The 23,001-nt window shown below is 43.0% G+C and overlaps 1 protein-coding gene across 1 annotated transcript in view; it reads right to left on the bottom strand.

The window, feature by feature from the left end:
• Positions 1-23,001, bottom strand: part of LOC144769988 (uncharacterized) — a 240,104-nt gene that overhangs the window by 181,749 nt on the left and 35,354 nt on the right. Inside the window, exons 4-7 of the mRNA XM_078654184.1 lie at positions 9,711-9,818; positions 7,279-7,392; positions 6,863-6,964; positions 1,739-2,496 (exon numbers count right to left, since the gene is read on the bottom strand). Coding sequence (XP_078510310.1) covers positions 1,739-2,496; positions 6,863-6,964; positions 7,279-7,392; positions 9,711-9,818 — 1,082 coding nt within the window. The remainder of the gene's footprint in view (positions 1-1,738; positions 2,497-6,862; positions 6,965-7,278; positions 7,393-9,710; positions 9,819-23,001) is intronic.

Genomic DNA, 23,001 nt, shown 5'->3' with positions numbered 1-23,001 from the left:
GTAGATCAATTATAGATCAAAAATACCTCCTGCTGTTATTTTGTAAATGGTTCGGGATCATCCTTTGCTGTGTGTGTATCTTGCCATCTGGTTTACTGGGCTCTGAAAATTCCCCCTTACTTCTGTACACATACACTGGACTCTCTGACTCATACCTATACATTGTTTATATTACATATTACACCTTCAGTTTATGCCTCAAAAAATCTTTATTGTAAACCTCTTTTTCACAAGCGATATGAACCTTGCGTCTGGTTCCTAAACACCCAAGCAAAAGACCAAGCATGGCGCGGCACCCATCACCAGCTCCAAATGAGCAACACTTATAATAATGCTAGTTTTAGCCCCATTCTCCTAGTGCAGCATTTTAGAGCAGTTCCTGGTTACCTCCCTTAACTTTAGTAGAACACATTCCAGAATTTGAGATAAAGCCAACCTCCTTCCTACTTAATTGTATATTTGAACTGGTTATTCCCCAGTATCAGAGGACAATTTCCAAACAAGGGGCAAATAAGGCTTATATATATGGCAATTATTTTAAGTCAAATATTTGTGCCCAAACCTTAAAATGCCACTATTTCTGAGCTAGTCATTCAAGGGGTTCCCAAACAGACTAGATTATCACTGACTTCTGCTCCTGATATCCATATAGAACCATTTATTACCACACCTATCAAATGCGTCCAACTAGTGACTCCAGAGGAGAGAGGGACATGTCTGCTGCTGGATTTCCTCTCCAGTCTCTTCTCCCTTGAAGTATGGCAGCACATATTAAAAAGATATCTTGGCGTTCACATACAATTTAGACCCGTCAAAGGAACCTTGGCCTATCTTAGATTTCACTATCTCTTGCTAACCCGATTCCAACACATCACAGGTTTTTCACTGTTCAGGGAGAGGAGTTTCATACTTCTCCACTGCTACTTTGCCCACAATAGTAGATGACATAAAGTAGTTTACCAAAGTCATCACTCATGGCTTTAATTTAAATTATGGACATGCTTGGATGTACTAGTTTAGTAGCAATGTAAAACCCCCTTCATATTCACCAACAATATTAGCCAATAGGAGTTCTTTGAGATCAGTGAATTTACCTATTTCGAGAATTCTGTTTATTTTACTTTTTCACATTTGCTGCATTTCTACGTTATTGTCTCCAAGGTATATTCCATATTCTACATGTTTAATGACAAACATGAGATACATTTTTGGGCCAGTGTGTGATAACCCAGTGTTCTGTACTTCATCCTATCATCTCAGTCACCGGTGTTATTCCTTTCCTGAGTGTACTTCGGGTGTAACAATAGGTAGCCTTAAAACTCGTGCTTCCCCACAATCATGACACTGATGTTCTTCCTCTCCTTAGGTTAATGTCTGATGTCTGAGAAGGTCTCACTCTGAGTTAGGGTCTTGCAGTTGTTCATGAGTTGAATAATAAGCATTCAAATTGATATTTTGTGCTACAAATAATAGCCCCTGTTTCTTTTACGCTTCCTGTGCTCAGTGAAGGCTTTTTGTAGACGCCACCTTAGTTCCACCAACAGAGCTTGGAATTCAATACCGTCACATGGCTTTGTTAATTACCTGATGTTATACATATATTGATGCTATGTTTTATTTAAAACAGCACATGGAGTGACTGTGCCTTTCCCAAGCAGGTTTTGAGGAGACAAATGCTACATTCAATCCCGTTCTTTGAGGGCGTTCAGCTCAGATGTGACAGCGGAAGCCTCACTCATCTCCTTTCTCCATGATGTGTTCTCTCATGTCGAGTCAGATTGACTTTCTGACTGAAGCTTTTCTCACATTCAGTACACTTATAGGGCCTCTCTCCCGTGTGTGTTCTCTCATGGAGAATAAGATGGTCATTTCGAATGAAGCTCTGCTCACAATACCTGCACTGATAAGGTCTTTCTCCAGAATGTGTTCTGAGATGCATATTGAGGTTCGACTTCATACTGAAACTTTTGTCACACTGACTGCAGTGATACGGTCTCTCTCCTGAATGTGTTCTTTGATGCCGATGGAAAGCACTTCTTTTGGTAAAAGTCTTTTTACAATGAGTGCACTGATGCAAAGTCTCTCCCGCGTGTGTTTTCATGTGTCTTGTAAGCTCTATGCTCTGTCTGAAGCCTTTCTCACATTCAGTACATTTATACCATGTCCAGTTTGGCTTTTTGTTTTGTCGGTGTGCAAATACCAAAGCATTTCTCACAGAAATCTCAGTTTCATTACATTTATCAGGCATCCCAGTTATGGGAATTCCTTGATCTGAACAATCACGTGTTAGACTTCTGAAGCCACTTTGGTACTGGCCATTATTTTCTCCCTGCAGCTCATCGTGGATTTTTGCCAATGGTTGTCCTTTAGAAGTTGCCGTCTTCTCAGATTCCAAGGGGAGATCTATTTGGACTGATGATATTTTAAATGGCGTTGTTGTTTTCATATAGTTTGAATAATGTCCTCTTGTATCTGCTCTGCTTAAATCCACATTACCTGTTGAATTAAACAATTAAGACCATCAGCTTTGGCACATACAAAAAGTAATATAAGGTTATCAGGGTTCACAGATTATGCCACGGGTGTCCAAAGTAGGTCCAGGTGAGTTGCAGTCCCGCTTTATTTTTTAGAAAACTACTTACTATGTAAATTCTATTTGGAGTAATTGGTTGAACATGCATTATGTGTGGGTTTCCTGAAACTCTGGCATGGCCCAGACCCTCTTGAAGCTACATGTGACAGGCCAGGTTTATCCCATGAGCGAGCGAGCTACATAATGTAACTAATGTGACGCATGCTTTGTTCATCGGTCGAGCAGCGCTTGTGAGCACCTTACTTATCAGAACCACAGGTAAACATTTTTTTTCTCCATGCATATAGCAAGTAACAGTGCCAATGAGGAGAAAGCACTTTAATTACTTAATTGCATAGCCAGCCTTTCATTAATGATGACAGATAATGGTTTGCCATTTATCCCCTTCAGTTTGCACCCAAGACCTTGCTTGCTGGTGGTTTTTGTAGTACGTGTGTGAGGCTGAAGGAATGGTGGCCTAAAGAACCCCAGGTGAAGAGAAGACAGATGGAGGCAGAAGTAAGATTTCACTGCAGGTCACTAATAATAGACAAGAGTCTTTAAAAGGAGAGGTGTTTTCTAGTATAAAACATACAAATAAACACATAAAATGAACAGGCAAAAAGAACACAGCAATAATAATGCGCTTAGAGAAATGGGATTAAATAGATGTTTTCTTGTCGCTAGGAAACACAAATAAAAGCGCCGTTGAGTATCCTAGAGAGATCAAATCCTTACTCGGGCTCTAAGAGGGGACTCCATATCCTGCAGGCAATGCACGTACAAAAGGGAATCCTGGCTGCACCTTCTCTGTTGCTGTCCTCATTTCAAGAATGAACGCCGGCGACTGCTGCGCCAGATCTGCCTCAATCAGAGCATAACAACATGCTCAGAAGCATCAGCCCTGTGTTTGTCAACCACCAATACTATGTTTCTAGCGAGATCAGCGTAATTCGTTCACCAAATTAGCTTTGCACTAAAAACCCATAATGAGAGCATTTCATCACTCAGGAGGCTCACTTCAAAAGCAACTGATCAGAGTTGGAGTGCACTCGTCACGCAGATTCACCGACAGTGCCACTCGCACGCCCCCATATGGAAGACAGTATGGACTTGTCCCAACGCATACACTGGCTGGGAAATGCCAATCAACGGGACTAAGACTGTGGGAGCTGTATCCTTCTTCCTCATTCTGTTTTTTTATATCATCATTTTAATTAGCACAGACGTACACCTTTTTTTAAATTTATTTTTTATATATATTTTTTTTTTTTAAACAAGCAAAGAAGTTTTTTTAGAATTACTGTTCTCGGTATTTTTGCTTGTTACTGTAAATATTTAAATTATTTGTACAGTTAATAAAACCTTGAAACCTACTCTTTCCAACCGGGGAAGGAGATTTTCCATATTTCACTGGGCCTCTGGGTTGTGTTCTGTTTGCTGGAGCCGATCCCAGAACCATTTGAATCTTCTTTCTAACACATACTGTTCAAGAGCTAGTGCTGTTTAATTGTACAGTTGACACTAGCGCTGTGCAGGGCCAATCTTAAAGTTCATCCTTCTTAAGATGAAGGCACTTGCACTTGGTACAGCACTGCAAAAGCTTGTGTGTAAAACTGATAAAAGTCACACTGAGTTAAACGCTTGAACACATTAGTGTCATTTGATCTGCAGGGCACGCTCGATAAATGAAACAGGGAAGGCATCTACTCAACCGAGTGTTAGAACGTTTGACTCAGAAATGGAAGGATGGCTAATAATGAGCCCCTTATTTATTATTATTATTTATTTAACTTATAAGGCGTGCAGCTACCCGTAGTGGGTTTCCCGGCGCCAAGGGACAGATTAAAAGAGGGAAAGGAGGGCAGCCGTAGATCATTGCCAAAAGAGCCAGGTCTTAAGTCCTTTGCGGAAACGGGAAAAGTTAGTTTAAGTTTTTAAAGCAACAGGCAGGACATTCCAGAGCTTAGGACCAAGGTGGGAAAATGCGCGACCGCCCATCTTCACCAACCTAAATCTCGGGGTCACAAAATCACCTTTACCTGAAGATCTGAGGGAACGAGTAGGATGATAGGCTTGAATAAGTTCTTGTAGATATTTAGGGGCCGTGCCTTGTTTAATCTTAAATACATAGCAGAGAGCCTTAAACTTGATTCGACTGGCAATCCTAAGCCAGTGGAGGTCATAGAGTGATTGAGAGATGGGAGGTCTCCGCGGAACATGACATAAAAGTCATGCAGCCGCATTCTGCACAACCTGAAGTTTTTTTAAGGTTCCTAGATCAGCTCCCAAATAAAGAACATTGCCATAGTCCAGGCGGGAAACAACTAATGCCTGGACCACCGTCTTTTGAGTAAGAGGTCTGTCAGCACCAGGTTATGCAGGCATTTTTACAGGGACCCATGGTAAGGCCCTGCAGTGTGGTTGAGGACCTCACTTTGGGGAACTGCAAAATGTGGAAAATAGCTTGCACTTCAGGAGTTAAACGCTATTACCATTAATCCGCTCTGACATGAACCTTTTGGGGATGCTGCCATTTAAATGTCATTACTTTTGGACTGACCAGATGACGACTAAAACAGGGAGCAGTTTTTGTTAATGAGGAATTAAAAGCGTTATAGAATAGGGTGTCTGAAATATGCTAATAAGAAGGGTTTTTTACATTTTTGCCAATTTTTTACATTTTTATTTTTATTTTATAGAGTTTTATATAGCGCAAACTTGACCCGAATTGGGTATCAGAGCGCTTTACATAGCACCAGTTGCATTACATGAGGACACATTCCTTTTTGTTAGGCACGGGGAGATTAAGTGATTTGCCCAGAATCACAGGATGTTCAGCGTTATTGCCGAGACTTGAACCCAGTTCCCCAGACTCGAGATCGACCGCCCTAGCCGCTAGGCCAGCTCCTCCTAACACATGCGACAGGGCTCTCACTCCAAGAGCATGATCAAGGCACCTTGTTTGAGTCCTACTGTCGCCTCTGGCTTTTATGTCCACTCATAGATCAAGCTGAGAAGTGTGTGGCGATGCAGCGGATGACAACTTGTTGTTAACTTGAATAAAAAGATGGAATGAGACATGCATTAAAATATTTGAAAAGTTTAAAGTTTTAACTATGAGTTAAAAATCATGGAGTGATGAATCTAGAAGATCCATAAAAGTTTATTGTTATCAGCATAGAAGCCTTGGAATGCCTTGCAAATAAAATTATATAAAAGCAATAAACAGACCCGTAAGAAACTTGTGCGCAGTACAACCCACTACACTAAGCACCCCTGTCAAACACCAATATACACGTTAAAAGCCTCTAAAAAGCAACAACCATATTCTATGCCCAATTTGCCCCTTACAGATATCAACAAATCATCGAGAAACAATCTGATGTTGGATTTTGGCCAAACTAACCATAAAAAAGAAGACACTGAAAACACAATTTATGTCTCCTCTGTACTAAGACAGAGGAACATTGGTTCTTCCTTTGAGCCTATACCTTTAATATAAATAATGAGAATGGCCAATGCCTATGTGCTTGGGGGTATTTGGTACAGAATAACATAAAGTGCAGAGAGGTATCTATTCCCCCGCACTTTAGTTGGAAAAGACCCCAGTTATAACAAATTAAATTCATGAATTCAACCAAAAAACAAAAACAGTCTGGGACAGACGTGGAACACAAAACCTCACTCAGAAGTTACCACGAACACCTTCCAGTAAGGATATCCTGTAGGGTGGGAGCAAGAGGGAGGGACAGATACAAACGCCATCGCTTAACACAGACTATAGCTTATAACTTGGAATGCCAGAGTTAACAGGTCAGAGCACAGCAAGGGGTGCAGGAGAAGACAACCAGACATCTCTATTCTGAAAGTGTTGTTTGTAGAACAAATTACAAAACAATTTAATTGATAATATGCAAATAATCCAGCAAAACATTGCGGCTGGCAAATATTTTGTGGTGAAATCTCACCTAGATCTCAGCAGTCATTGTAAGATCAAGGAAGGCCTCCCCATAGACGACAGCGCGATGTTTCAAGATCTCCAAACCACACAATGTCCAAAAGCAGAACCCTGCTTGAATATGGAGAGATGTATTCTGGTCAACCCTGTAACAATACTCATGTCCCCTAAGAAGCAAGATTCCTGGCATGGGTGGCTTCCAGAATATGGTTGTTAGCCAAGAAAACGATAGACTGCTGGGAGCAGAAAAGGCTGCATTGACTTTCAAAGGACATACGCTCCTGTGTGTGGAAAGGGGGTGATGTTAATACGCGAAGCACTGAACTCACCCATGGAACTGCTGTTATCTTTCAATCTGTTGATGCTCTTATGGTTCACGCAATCCGCCTCGTCCTCATCTTTGATGCAAAATGAAATCACGTCATGACCTGCTATTGAAAAACATATATGTATAATAGCAAAACATATGGAAATATACATTATACAGGAAGGAGCATGACATACAAATTTAATCAAAAGGCCATATTGGGAGCAAGCGGACTACCTTCACTGTTCGAAGTAGATTCTTCGTTCTCTCAACTCACAAAGGGAAGCAACTCTAAAGGATCTGCAACATGCAGAGAAGGGTTCATAAACTGACCGCGTCAGGAATGTATCACGCACGGGTCAGGGACAACTGACCGGTAAGGAGTACCTCCACAGACAATCCCACAGCAGGAAAACATTACAATCATCTGGAACTTACCTACTGAGGGGCCAGAGGTGGTTTTTCCAACTTCTGCATTAAAATCATCATTTAGAATCAACACTGGCTCCTCGTCTTTCTTTACACAAATGTCTGTATTTGGATATTGTAATTCTGCAGATTAAGTTAAGAACATTTAGGTGTAGACGAAAGCATAAAAATGACACTTTCAACACTTTTAATTACTGCATAAATTACATTTCAGATCAGCAATGTTCTTCAGAAGAGGGAACCTAAATATTAAAGCAGTATAGCCACAAATATATTTTTCATTTACATGACAACAATAAAATTGTTTTTTGAGAAGCATCTTAAAAACGTATAGAGATAATACATCATGTTGCAGGGTGAAGACATATTAATAGGGAGAACGCTTGTGTAATTAGACCAAGTATTAAACAAGCACTATAAATACAAAGATGAATGGAGCCATACACTAGCATGTCATGATCCCTTAAAATTATGATACTATAGGGCCTGATTACGATGCAGGAGCTGTGGCGGAAGCAGGACCACCCAACTAGAAGTCAGAGATCCCGCTGCCCGTATTACGATGAGACCGCCTTCACGCGGTTGCAATGTAATATATTTTGCGTTGCGGCATGTGCTGTGGGCTGCAGCACATGCCACAATGCAAATCATATCAAATCATACTATGTGGCAGGGATGTTTAGGGGGACACCGTAGGTGCCCCCCCAGGATCCATAGTGGAGGGCCAGGGGGGGAAGAGGGCCCTGCTAGGGGCCCCCAAAGTTACTTTCTGCCTGCCTTTTCATGGCTGGGGAATCGCAATGAAAGGGCAGGCGGAAAGGGACATCCTAATCCCTACGGCAGTGCCTGAGCAGGCACCGCCGTCTTTGCAGGGAATCCCTTGACGGGATCCTTGATCCTGTCAGATGCAGCGGTCTTTCCCCCTGACAGCAGAGCTCCAACCGCCTGCATCCAATGGGCTGGATGGAGGTGAGACCGCCACTGACGGCCTGGCGGTGGCAGTCCCACCGCCATCATAATCAAGTGCCCTGTCCCTAGACAGTCCCAAAGCTTCCCCAAAACAAATGTAAACACCATTGTTGTATTTCTGTTTTAGCCTAAAGGAAGATATCAAAAGCTTCAGTAATTCACACTTTCCTTAACCAATGAAGCTACAGTGAGCTTCCAAAGATGATGTTAGGAGTTTATAGAAGAGTTACCCAGGAACCGTTATTTTGAAACTCTGTTTTCTTTTAAACCAATAAACTGCAATAAAACCCCACTGAGAGAGAAGTAATGTTTTTGGGTGTAAACAGATAAACAATGAATTGCCTATACTTTTCATTCAAGTGCGTTACTTCTCCGAAGCAGAGGGATGGGTGGCCACAAATGTTGGTGTCGGAGCTTTTGAAATAAAATTAAATGTAATTCAGCAAAAATTAAGAAAGGAACAACAGAATGTGTAATTCCTTGCTGAACACAATATGTCATTTTTAAAGAAGGCAGCAGCAAGGGTGCATGGTCTTGGCGTTTTTATTTTGCCTCTGAATGGAAAAAGGTAAACTTTAAGAACCCGTGCCGCAATAGCAGGGCGCTTACTAAATATCCCATCCCCTTGTAATTCCCTGAACGGTGGAGTTACAAGTACCTGTGTGAAGTGTGTTGGTGTCATGTGCACCTCAGACCGCCGAAAGGATGAGACAGCTCTGTCCACTCACCAGAAGAGGACAAGAACAATATTCATGGGTGGAGGAGGACAGGCGGCATGTGTGACCCTTTCAGCCAGCCCTGCCTTCTTCTCCAGCCACACATTCTTGAGGGGTGGGGCTGAGCTCAGAATGCAACAAGACATTAAAAAGCCAGCCCTGGCTGAAGGGGTCAGACCTGATGATGTTGTTTGTTGTAACATATGAACAATAGCAATCCCACCATAGGTAGGCACACAAAGAATACAGGCGAACCTCAGGGAAACTCCTGTAGAAGCGACTGTCAAGTATAAAGGAAAGTAGGGGTATAAATGACACTAGAGCAACCCCTGCACAATGTATTTTATTTAGGAGGGATTCTGTGAAGGACCTCGAAATGTACCAGATAGTGGATGCTTAATCAGTGTTGAAGATAATAAAACCATTAATTGTTCTCTACACCAGCCAGAGTCTCAAGACAAAGTGAAAGCATGGGAGGCAAAGTGCATGTGAGACCAGAACACCCACAGATCAAAAGGTTCCATCCAAAACAGAAACAAAAACATATATCTTTACTTTCAGTTTTAAAAGAAATATGCACTGCGGTAAACGCAACGTGGAACCATAACACTGCGGTCTCGATGTATAAATAATATTTCCAAGAGACAGGAGAACACTAGAATAACATCACTGGAACGCACTTAATCCAGAAAAACGCTAGACTGCGACAAGTGTTTCTGGCGCACTTTGAATCGCAATAGTACGGGCAGCACTTACCGTCATCACAAGCACTGAAATAACCACTTCTTTCTTGGCCATGAAAGGTGTCCAAATACAGCTGTTCCTCTTGGTTCACGGTGAATAATTCATCAAGGTTAGTATTATCTGTTGTAAAAATACAAAAAAGTATACTTTACTATCACATACAACTACTTCTCTTCAGTTTTTGGCCCCAAATTTCATTACACGCCTTTCCACCACCTGATTTCAGTAGTCGCTCTCTCAGAAAGAATTGTAGGGATATTGAGTTAGTAAAACGCCCCAACGGTACTCAACATCAGCGGGCATCTTAAAGAGCACGTTTTCATAAGCTGCTTATTGGCCTATTTACAAAGACAGATATTTGCATATACATTTAATCATGTGCCTATTTACTATGACACCCTAGAGTAACTCTACACTTCTTTGCTAATCACCGTTCCTAAATGAAGATTTACACCTAAGTCTAGACTTACAAATGTCCAACCCTTCAAAGCAGGGTGTGGAACCACCTACAGCAAGATGTATGTGTATGAGGTTAAGTCTAGTAACTTTGGGGCATACGTATCAAAGAATGCATTTCGAATCTCAAACAGCGATTTTTAGAGAGTCGTTATTTGAGTATCGCAAAACGATATGTAAATAAAAATTAGCAATTCTTTTGCAAATCCTTGGCATTCCTTAATTGCAACTCGCAATTAAGGAATGGCTTTCCATCAACTTCTATGGGCCTATAGGCCCATAGGAATGAATGGGAATTGCAGGCGCAATTTGCGAGTACCCAATAGGTACTCAGAAATTGCACATGCAATTTCAAGGGTGCAAGGGTTCCAAAAGGACACCCTGTTGCACTTCTGAAATGTGCCTGTGTGCACATGTGGCGCTCAGATACGCCCTAAGAACATGTATGTGTGCCACATGGCACTTTGAAAAAAGCAAAAAAGTACATTTTTCAAAGAAAAAGTAATTTACCAACAACTTGATGTTGGTGGTACTTTGCGATTTCTTATGCCAAAGTAACACAACTTGGGTGCTTCATGCATCGCATTTAAGGAATCACAATTTGCGATTCCTTAAATGCTATTGCAAAATAGGGAATCACAAATTTTGCGATTCTCTAATTTGCAATGTCCTTTTGGGAAGATACATCCCAGAAGGCCTTTTACCGTTCGCAAAAGGACCGATTCTGAGAATCTTGATACATATGCCCCATAGAAAGTAGGTGGAGACCTACTCTATCATGGCAGACATTTCTCTTTGGGAAAGTTTAGGAAAAGATATTGAAGTTTATACTTATTTTTTTTGTAAATATTAAAAAATATTTTAATGCATAATATAAATGTAAAATAATTTTTTATATTTACTATTAATCTCGAACTAATAGAATAAAATATTACAGAACATTAACTCATCAATGTCAATTAAATAGTTAATTAATTTAAATATAAATATATACATTTAATTTATGAATAATTTTAAACAATAAACACAGAATTTTATAAAAGTTTAAAAGTATTAATATTTTTTTAATTATTTTCTGTATTAAATTTTAAAATATTACAATAATTAATTATATATATACTTTTTAACACAAAAAATACATTTAATATTTCCTATTAACCGCTAAGGTTTTTAAACCCACATTCTTAGCCCTTTTTAAAATGTGCATTAAAAACATAGGCGTAGTTATATTTAGGTCAGAGTTTTCGTAGGGAAGGCATTGTTTCTAAGTAACTTTGGTGTCCACTGACTAATCCACACAAAACATTTCAATAAAAGCACCTACACTTTGGGTTCTTCATGGCAAGTTTTGTCCAGATCTACGAAGCAGGAAAAACAAAAAGGGGTGTGGAGTCCCAAAACTGCCCTTTTGTGTTTTAATTTCCATAAGGTTCTTTGCTCTTTGATACAGAAAAAACGGCCGAACGGAATCACACTTAGGGTCTGATTACGACTTTGGCGCAGCGGCAACGGCGCAATTCTTCTTCCGCTGCGCCAAAGCCGCGCAAGCACAACCGACTGTATTACGAGTTAAAAATGTGTAACCCGTAATACGGCGGGCGGTCCTATGCTATTCCCATGTCAGTGCCTAGAAAACAGGAACCGCAATGGGAACAGCAAAAAACTTCCAGCGCAACATGGATGTGGACGTCCATGCCGTGCTAGAACTTTGAGGGGGTACAGACAGGGGGCGCATGTGGTGCCCTTGATGTATTTACCATGGCAAGGGGGGGCCGTTTGCTCCTGCACCGACACATGAAAAGGCTGGCGGTCCAGGAACTCGTAATATGCTGAGAGGGACTGCACCAATATCCGCTCAGCATATTGTGTTGTGGCACTCCTGCGCCACCGCCAATTAATGACTGTTCCTGGCACAGCTGATGGTCCACCGCCGCAATGACTTTCGAAGTCGTAATACGGGGGTCGGTGGACTGCCACTGCTGCACCACCACGAGTCTGGTGGTCTGAATTCTGCCAGACTTGTAATCAGGCCCTAAGTTTGGCTCAAAAGTAGAAATTAACTAAAAAAGTACCCTTTCTTGGTTTAGTGATGGTTACATGATTTGACAGGGCAGGAAGAGGTTACATTTTAAAGATATCTGAACCATTAATTTGCAGAGGATGCACAGTCAGCGCGTACCTCAGTTGATCCACAATTAAACAATACATGGATCTCATCAGCCAAGGTAGCTTGAAGGCGCGGGCTGGCTGCAACATTGGAAGATGTTGCAGCTGCCTTTAAAGGATGCGGAGACTCAGTCTGCACATCTTTAATGTAAAAAAAAGGCACAAGAGTAGGCAAGATGCGCGCACACCCTAAACACTGAGCCCATGCAGTCAAATATGGGGGAAAATCAAAGATTTTTTTGCAGGATTTGTGGATCCTCCTGCGCTTTCAGAGTGACCTACATGCTAACGAGGAACCAGACTTAAATATTTGGTATCTGCAAGATTCTTGTGCCTGGTGTGATAAAACCAGGGCAGGCTTCAAGGGCCGTGATGAGCCTATATTAGGCTGAATGACTCCAGTCAGACAGTCGCAGGGGGGTGGGGTGCACAGAGGTGTCAAACGTCCTCCCTCACAGTGCACAGCCAAAGGCGTGCATAGGGGGGGCAGACACATGCAAAGTGTGGTGGACAAGGCCTTTGCCCGACTTCTGCTGCGCATGGCAGAAGGCTGAGCGCACTGGGGTCTAGTACTCGCAGGGGGGTGTGGCGCACGGTTGGGTCGGATGCCTTGAGCAGCAGTGGCCACACAACCTAACCCAGCAATGCGCAGCCAAGGGTCATGGGCAGCAGGAATCACATGCAGATAGAAGATGCGGTGAAGGGCCTGGCTTTCACAGCCAACTACACAGAAATGAAGGCTGTGCGCAGCGAGTGTAAGACCTCCTGTAAGAGCACTGGGCCTGGCCTCATTGTATCCCTACTGCACATGACCAAAGGCAGTAGGGATGAGAGGATCTCCCCGCTGCACAAGACCAAAGCCTGTGCGCACCACAGGACTTGGCTGCCCCACCCCTGTGACACAAGGCCAAAGGTCATGAACAGCAGGGGTCAGGCGCTTGAAAAGGGTGAGGAGCAAGGTCTGGCCAGAAGCCAGGCTCTGCACCTCAAACCCACTGTGAGCAGTAGTAGGTTTTAGACACACTGGCGGGTGGGGCATGTTCAGACGAGGCCTTACACTTCACCCGCTGTACAAGGTCAAAGGTTTTCTCTTCTCAAAGTGTCTTTTTCAGCCAACAAATTAAGGATGCCTCTTTCGATCTGCAATTTCCTGATTATTCCTGCCATATTTTACTTCTTCTCATCTGTTCCTTCTCAGTCAGTCAAATACTTTATTGCGATAACTTAATATCATACAAAGACAATGGCAAATATATAAAACAAAAATACAAACAACACATACATTAAAAACAGTTAAAAACAATTTAAGAATAACAGGTTAAAAAAGACCAACATACACAATGTTACATTTTAACATCAGCATAACTGGTACAAAGTGCAAAGTGCTAAAGTGCAAAAGTGCTAAAGTGCAATGAAGACTTAAATAAAAGTGTAAAGATGCTAAGGGGGTCCCCAGCAAAATAATTAGAACTGGCAACTACTAGCCCTGTTACAGTGCTTTCTAAGAATGCTGACCCAAGAGGTCACCAGCAAACGTACTAACTAGAGTGTTGATCTATACTACAAAGGGAGGTAGACACATTTTTAAGTCTGATATTCCTGCTTCTAATAGCTCTCACCAGGAAACTAGCCACGTAAAACATAATCCTGGGAGTTTGTAGCATTTGTAGATAAATAAGGGCAGGTCTAACTAAAATAAATCCTGCTTCCTTGAGTATAGGTACAAGAAACAATTTCCGAGCTTCATTATAGTGGCTGCAAAACATTATAAAGTGCATAGTACTTTGCTCAGAAAAATGGTCGCAAGAACAGGGTAGTGCCTTTTCTGGGGTACTCCAGACGGGATAAAAGCCCAAGCTAAAATGTATCAAATTAAATCGAAAACGAGTTAAAATAAACCTGTGGTAGGGATGGGTCACCACGTTAAGGTAACTGTCAGGACCGTTGGGTATAGCCAGCAATACACTGGCCCTGACACAGGGTTTCTTCAGCTCAATTTCTTCCCTCTCCAGGGTTAGGAGCTCCTTCATTCCAACTTTGGTGTAAACAATATCTTTAGATGTTACAGAATCAATAGCAGTGTACAATTCAGGCCTCCCCAACTTCAAAAAACTTTCCTTAATGTACATCAACCACCTAATCCTGTGTACATTATCTAGGTTCAAACAGTCCCTCATTATGGTATGATTAAGAGGAATTTCTGTGTTCAGCCACATCCTCAGCCAAGCAACTAAAGGTGCTATTCTAATCAGGTCTGAGATGTAGCCTTCCCCCAGTTCCATGTGGACTGTATAGGACGGGGTTGACTGGGGGACGCCCATGACAGATCTAAAAAATTTGTTTTCCATAGTCTGTATGGGTTCCACTCCCCTATATCCCCACAATGAGCCACCATATGATGCAACTGAAATGCATTTAGCCTTGTATATTTTACTAATAGCTGCAAATGGCCTACCCCCCAGTTTTTTAGAAACCCATGGAGGGCAGCAGATGTCCTGGCCAGCATAGATGCTCTGCTTTTAACATGAGGACCCCAGCTACCTTTGTCGTCAAAGGTGAGCCCCAGGTAGGGAAAGGAGGAGACGCGTGCGAGCTTTTCCTGCCCACAAAGAAAGATTTTATGAAAAGGTCTCCTAGAGGCCCTGCCCATGAGCATAACCTGCGATTTTTTTGCATTTATTTTCAGGTCAAGTGAGCCCATAAAGGATTCAAAGGCGTCCAGGAGTCGTTGAAGCCCCACCCCAGTACGTGCAAGAAGAACCGCGTCATCCGCGTAAAGGAGAACTGGTATCCCCTGCTCTCCTGCACGTGGAATGTCGCTTGTAACGCCCCTGAGGGCTGGCTCCAGCACGTTCACATAAAGCGTAAACAACAGTGGTGCCAGAATACAACCCTGTCTTACTCCCTTTTCAGACGCAAAAACATCTGTACATCTTCCATTCGAGGATACTCTAATTTTAGCAGTAAGGCCAGAGTGTAAGTCAGCTAATAAATTAACTATGGATCTATCCAGACCCATGTCGAGTAATTTTAACCAGAGCTTGGATCTATTGACCATATCAAACGCAGAGGAGAGGTCCATGAACCCAAGGTACATGGACCCATCCTTGGCCCTGGTATATTTCTCAATCAGGAGGTAGAGATTAAGGCACTGATCCAGGGTACTTCTTTTAGGTCTGAACCCATATTGCACATTACTCAAGATATTATTCTCGGTAGCCCATTCATTCAATTTGACTAATATGACTCTCCCTAGAATCTTAACTGAAGAATCAATCAGTGAAATTGGTCTATAACATGCAGGATCCTGCCTATTTCCTTTTTTAAAAACAGGAATAATTATTGATGTTTTCCATGACTTGGGAATATTATCACGGTTTAAGGCATTAAAGACCCTGCAGAGCAATCTTGACCAGAAGTTAGGGAAGCATTTAAAGGCATCAGCGGGGACACCATCTGGTCCCGGAGCCTTTTTTTTCAGAGTACAATCTATTGCAGATAATACTTCACTGACTTCAAAGTGCAAGTGGTTTCCTAATGGAATAATATTAACTTCCTGTTCCCTGGTTTCAGCGTTATTATGAACTGAATAGATGTCTCTGAAGTGTTTAATCCAACCCTCATCAGGGATATTAGTTTCTAGAGGGGAGTTATCCTCCCCTGTGAGTAAGGGTTGGTTGACAATCCTCCAGAATTCTCCACTATTTTTTAGTATGGCTGGATCAGTAAGTTGTGTCCAGGCTTCGTCTTTAAGCTGTTTTTTCCTTACTACAATGGCCTTTTTGTATAGTGCTCTACTATTACTGATGAGGTCACGATCTTTCGGAACAGTTTTCAAAGCATTGAGCAATGCAGAGTGTGCTTTTGAGCAACTGTGATCAAACCATCTTTTAAGAGGTTTCGGCTTGGGATTACTAGTCACAGAAAGCCTGCTGTTTATCTTGTTACATATGCTGCTAAATGCAAGGATCACTTCCCCATCATTAGAGTCACTGGATAAACACACCCCAACCTCCTCCTCAGCCTCTGAAAGAACTTCTTGAACAAAGGGTTCTGGGATTATACTATCCCATTTCAGTCTCCTTCCCTGATCCTTAACTTTAAGCTTTCTTTCTTCATAACGAGGACCATGGTTTCGCCCTAAAAATTCAGACATTACTAGGTCCATGGAAACTGGGTTATGATCACTAAAAGCGGAAACCACAGTTCTATACATTAAAACCTTAGATAAAAAACATGCATAAATAAAGATATAATCAATAATAGAGTCATTGTCTGAGCCCTTGAAAGTAGGGGCCCTAATCCCCCCCTCCCCACAACTGGATTCGTTTAAGTTCCATCTTGCGAGGAAGTTCTCTAAACAACCCCCCTGTCTGTTATGTTCAAGATGGACCAGTGCACAATTTGGAGGGGATTCTGAGTCATCGCAAACACACATAAGTGAACAAGGGTGTATATTAAAATCCCCCAAAAAGATGATTTCAAATGCATTAACATCTTCACTATAGACTGACAGAAAGTAATCCAATCTACCTAGACTATATGATGTACAGTCAGCAGCGTTGGAATTATAAAAATTAATAAACAAAATATTAGGAGATTCCACACGAGACAATTCAACAATAAGGCATTGCTCAGATCCTGAGTCACATTTCTTGAGGCTACCTTTGATGTCTAGTTTGAAGAGGCTTAACAGTCCTCCCCTCGCTCTTCCTGCTGTGCTAGTCACAGCAGGAGTACAAAAATAACTGTAGCCATCAAGAGAAAAACTAGAATTTGTTTCCCAAGTTTCCTGCAGAGCAATGATATCATACCTAATTATAAAAGTCAACTAAGTTGCATTACCTACTTTGGTCTTTATACCAGCTATGTTCCAAGTAAGCATGCTGAATACTGGCACACTACTCTCTGTCTGACTAGAATGTTCTGACAAGAGTCAGTAATTATGATCCAAAAAGGATAAGGGTGCAAATCGATTAGACAATAAGAGGGGTTGAGCAAAAGGATTCTGATGTACTAGGGGAACGGGTTGATTTACAGTATTCCGATGTTGTTCCCGGCCCCATCTATAGTTTAAATCAGAATTAGTATCCCATCCAAAGGCTGGTGTTTTAGGGTAGGTGACGTTCTGCTGCTCACCATAAAAGAACTTCAAAGTTAATGGTACAACAGAGCCCTGCCTGCGTTGGGGTGGGAGTAGATTGATAAGGATGTTAGGCAACACGCCTGAATGTAAGAAGCTTACTGCCACGCAATCCCCCTTAAATTTTTTGGGGCGATTACCTAGCCATGGGACCCTTTTAGCAGTTTTAATCTCTTGAGCCAGCAGTTGACCCCCCCCTGGAGCTAACCTCATATTAGTAGTAAGCCACTGCAAGGCTTTGTTAGACAAAGAGGAAGGGGATTCTTCAGCACCGGCTTCTAAGGATGGTACATTTGCCAATACTAAAACGACAGGGGAAGCTTCAACTATAAATTGAAGAGGGTCAGTTAACTGAGCATGTGCAGGGGGTATCTCAACCGTTAACAGACCATCCCCTCTATTAGTATTGGGACCAATAGTTTTTGGATCAGGAGGCTGAGGTGGTGGATTATTTAATACGTCATCTGTATTCTCCCCCTCCTGATCATCAACTTCTCTAGTATTATTGTCCAGGTTTGATACCAACATCGTAACATTATCAACACCCTCTGTTAGTTTATTCAACTGCCCTCCCAGCTTTTTGACTTCAGATTGTAATTTATCAATTTTAGAGAGTAATGGTTTAACAATGGATTTGATTTTACTATCTATTAAGTCAGCGATTCTATCAAACAAGTCCTCATCATGGCTGACATTAGTCTTAACACTTCCCCCTTCAACTTCCTTTGGGTTTGCTTTTGGGATGTTTACCCTCTTCCTCCTGGCCCCAGATCTTAGTCCCCCCCGTCTCGGCGGGTTTTTATTTTTCACAGAGTCTAATCGAGAAGTTTGTTCAGTGATAGAAATATCTTCATCAGTAGGGTCAGCACGAATTTCCTGATCCACATCACTGTCAGATTTATTTCCAAGCTCCACGATAAGGACCTGGGGACCAGACAACATATTATCATTTAAGGAGCCGGATTCCTGTATGGTAGGACAGTTGGAAGAGGCATCAGAGAAAGTCTGCAGGGACACTAAGTCCTCAGGTGAGGGGGATGAAGATGGGGACAAACCGCGTAAGTCAGGTGACTGACTCAATCCCAGCGATTCTCTCCTCTGTAGATTGATTTTTTTCACTGTTTGCACCAAGTAGTTTTCCATTGTGTTGGCTAGTGGTGCAGAACCCTTTTTAGGCATACTGATGATTATAACAAAGGGCTAAAACTCCTCAAACCACAGGGAAATATGTATCACAAACAATACAGTCTTACTTGGACGGTAGGAAGCCTCACGAACCTTGCGCAGAGGTTCTGGCCCTGCCCTGCCTCCTCGTGCCGATGAGGGCCGTAGAGGGCCCGCCCTTTGCCCGGGCTTAGCCCCTGGCGTCCCGCTCGCGTCCCGCGACGCGGGGGTTGTCCTGCCTTTATTGCGCTGTTTGGCGCTCTCAGGGCGCGTCCCGCGTCACTCTGCACGCGCCGCCGCGAGGCCTGCCGGGATTTGTGGTCTCCCGGAGCGGCGGCACGGAGTCCGGTGCCCTTGGACTCTTGGCGGTGGCGGCGGTTACTTCTGCAGCCTTCTCTGTGGCCGTGTGACTCTCGGCGGTGGCGGCAATATGGTATGTGTCTCCCCCGCTCTGCCGGGGTTGTCCTGTCTTTATTGCGCTGTTTGGCGCTCTCAGGGCGCGTCCCGCGTCACTCTGCACGCGCCGCCGTGAGGCCTGCCGGGATTTGTGGTCTCCCGGAGCGGCGGCGCGGAGTCCGGTGCCCTTGGACTCTTGGCGGTGGCGGCGGTTACTTCTGCAGCCTTCTCTGTGGCCGTGTGACTCTCGGCGGTGGCGGCAATATGGTATGTGTCTCCCCCGCTCTGCCGGGGTTGTCCTGCCTTTATTGCGCTGTTTGGCGCTCTCAGGGCGCGTCCCGCGTCACTCTGCACGCGCCGCCGCGAGGCCTGCCGGGATTTGTGGTCTCCCGGAGCGGCGGCGCGGAGTCCGGTGCCCTTGGACTCTTGGCGGTGGCGGCGGTTACTTCTGCAGCCTTCTCTGTGGCCGTGTGACTCTCGGCGGTGGCGGCAATATGGTATGTGTCTCCCCCGCTCTGCCGGGGTTGTCCTGTCTTTATTGCGCTGTTTGGCGCTCTCAGGGCGCGTCCCGCGTCACTCTGCACGCGCCGCCGCGAGGCCTGCTGGGATTTGTGGTCTCCCGGAGCGGCGGCGCGGAGTCCGGTGCCCTTGGACTCTTGGCGGTGGCGGCGGTTACTTCTGCAGCCTTCTCTGTGGCCGTGTGACTCTCGGCGGTGGCGGCAATATGGTATGTGTCTCCCCCGCTCTGCCGGGGTTGTCCTGCCTTTATTGCGCTGTTTGGCGCTCTCAGGGCGCGTCCCGCGTCACTCTGCACGCGCCGCCGCGAGGCCTGCCGGGATTTGTGGTCTCCCGGAGCGGCGGCGCGGAGTCCGGTGCCCTTGGACTCTTGGCGGTGGCGGCGGTTACTTCTGCAGCCTTCTCTGTGGCCGTGTGGCTCTCGGCGGTGGCGGCAATATGGTATGTGTCTCCCCCGCTCTGCCGGGGTTGTCCTGCCTTTATTGCGCTGTTTGGCGCTCTCAGGGCGCGTCCCGCGTCACTCTGCACGCGCCGCCGCGAGGCCTGCCGGGATTTGTGGTCTCCCGGAGCGGCGGCGCGGAGTCCGGCGCCCTTGGACTCTTGGCGGTGGCGGCGGTTACTTCTGCAGCCTTCTCTGTGGCCGTGTGACTCTCGGCGGTGGCGGCAATATGGTATGTGACCATTACTTAATTGACCTTAGTAATGTGCTTGCTTCTGGCTTCACTCCATCTGCAGCAATAAAGCTCTGGTCCTGTGGTCCCTGCTGGGGTCGGGCCTCCTCCGGTTGAGCCTGAGGCCAGGACTGAACCATGAGCGCGGGGTAACTCCACCAAGGAGCACGAGGCGCCCACCATCTCATTGAGGAGTCTTTATTCAATGTGCTGTGGTGTCCTAGGGTTCAAGGACAGAATATCGACCCCCAAAACTTCGCTTTACCAAAATACCGTGATCAGAATATTGATGTTAAAAAAATCGTCATAATATACTTATAACGGTAGGTACAAAAATATCAGAAAAAAAGATTGTGATAAATATCGTTGTATTAAATATCATTTTTAAAATATATATAAATTCTAATAATAAATATTAAATGGTAACATTAATTTCAAAAAATAAAATTGATTTACTACCATTGAGTACCATTGAGTTGGGTAACAATGAACATCTGTTTTTCAGCGCCAAGAGACCTCCGGGTGAACATGCGCTTTACAAATACACCTGTTATGTTATGTTAATATATAGTTTAACAAAAATAAGAAATAAACTTAATTAAAACTAACTTATATACGTATCTACTTAAAAATCAATTAAAATAATAATTGTAATTTATATTATAATTTCACAATTTGTAACAAATATAAAATATATTTTTATATATAAGATATATAAAAATATATCTATATCTATACATATATATATATATATATATATATATATATATATATATATATATACGCCTTAACCTCAGTTCCCAACGCGCAGCATTTGCTTTAGCAAACGCGATGAAAAGCAAAGCACGGACCAAAATTCGGTTCTTCCTTAGGTATTTATTTTGCTTGTCGGCTTCATAACGTTTCGGCTCCCTTGAGCCTTGCTCACATGACATCGAGATTGTGTGGGGGGTGAAACTCTAAAGTGTTAGTGCTACAATCCAATTGGGCCACAATAAATTAACATGGTAAAAAGACTGCCGGTACATTCAATGTAAAATACACAGAATCTGTACAATAAATATAAGCAGTAAAACACTAAAAATAATATTGGTAAAATACCTAGCAATTCATTAATAGTGTTAAAATAATGTCTGTGTTCACACATGATCAAGGGCAAACTTACATAAAATATATCATGATATGTAAAAGTCACTAGATATAGACATTGTGCAATATTGGGATACATCCCCAAACCATGTATATATAAGTTTAGAGTAGGGCCCATTAAAAAGATAAAATAAGTGCAAAGTGCAAAAAGTGCAAAGATAGTTGAAAATATCAATAGTTACCACACATGATTGATCAGACATCTGACCCCCTAAAGGAAACTGAGCCCAGTCCAATAGTAGTAAGGTCACTTACATAATCATATTAAGTAGATAAAAATCAATTCAGATATATGCTCAATGATCCATTGCTTTCCCGAAGAAAATGATTAGAATATAGAGGAATCGAAAGTAGTTACTCAATACATACATACAGTTTCCAAAATCAACAACAATTATCAATGATTCTTGTAGGGGAATGCCAGCAAATCTAGTCCACATCCAAATTTAGTAAAGAACTAAGAGTTAAGAGTTAATGAGGTGCACAACCAAGTAGCGAAATTTTCAGTTATAGATATAGATAATATCTATAAATATTCATAAAGTTAAAACACTGTTGTGTACTGGATGATCCAAAGGGGGCAGAGTAACTCTCTTAAGAACTTTTATTGTAAAAAGGTATAGAGATCCTCCGTCACGTTGAGTCCCCCCGGCTGCTTGCTGTTAAACTGTAAAATATACCTAGTTTCTAATTTGCGTAGTTTCGCTTCTCTATTGCCCCCACGTCTGCTAGCTAGGACTGCATCAACTACATAATATCTGAGATCTTTATTGTTGCTCTGATGATAATGTTTAAAATGCCTAGCAACAGGATAAGTATTATCTTGCGATGTTATGGCACGTAGGTGCTGTAAGATGCGTTTGTGCACAGGCAATTTAGTGCTCTCCACATAACGTAGTGGGCACGGACATTCCAATATGTATACTGCAAAATCAGTCTTGCAGTTTAGGGTCTTTGTGATCAAATGTTCCTTATCCCCAAAGCCATCCTTGTAGCTAGTGTGGTTCACCCCGTGTGTACAGGCTTTGTATGACTTGCATCTGTAAAAGCCTCCCCTGTTGTGCAACCATAAGGTTTTAGTTAAAACCTCAGGGCCAGTGTCCACCAGCCTTTCTCTCATATTGGAGGCTTTGCTGTACGTAATGGATGCCCATTTATTTATTTATTTATTTATTTATTTATTTATTGTCATTTATAAAGCGCAACGTATACCCGAAGGCGTCTTGGCGCTGGTTAATTTGCAAACGTCAGATGGTTATTAAATGCTCCAACAGGATACCCACTTAATTAGAGATTATTGAGTGAACAACCACGTCTTAAGTCTCTTACGAAATTGGAGGAGTGTGGAACATGTTCTGATGTCCTGGGGCAAAGTGTTCCAGAGTTTGGGGGCAGCGACCGTAAAGCGACGATCACCCCATGATACTGTTTTAGTGCGAGGGACCACTAAGTGGTTGCAGTTGGAGGATCGAAGCTGGCGGGAAGGTTGATATGGGCGCAATTGATCTGTTAAGAAATGCGGACCTTGCCTGTTTAGTGCTTTGTAAACTATACATAGCGACTTAAATTTGATTCTATTCTGGATCGTCAACCAGTGGAGTCATGTGATAGCGTCCGATATGGGCGCAAACTTTGGAATTCC

The sequence above is a fragment of the Lissotriton helveticus genome, chromosome 7 (genome assembly GCF_964261635.1).
Source record: "Lissotriton helveticus chromosome 7, aLisHel1.1, whole genome shotgun sequence".
Taxonomy (NCBI): domain Eukaryota; kingdom Metazoa; phylum Chordata; class Amphibia; order Caudata; family Salamandridae; genus Lissotriton; species Lissotriton helveticus.
The sequence above is the reverse complement of the archived record's forward strand: the minus strand, read 5'-3'. Positions and strand labels throughout refer to the sequence as shown.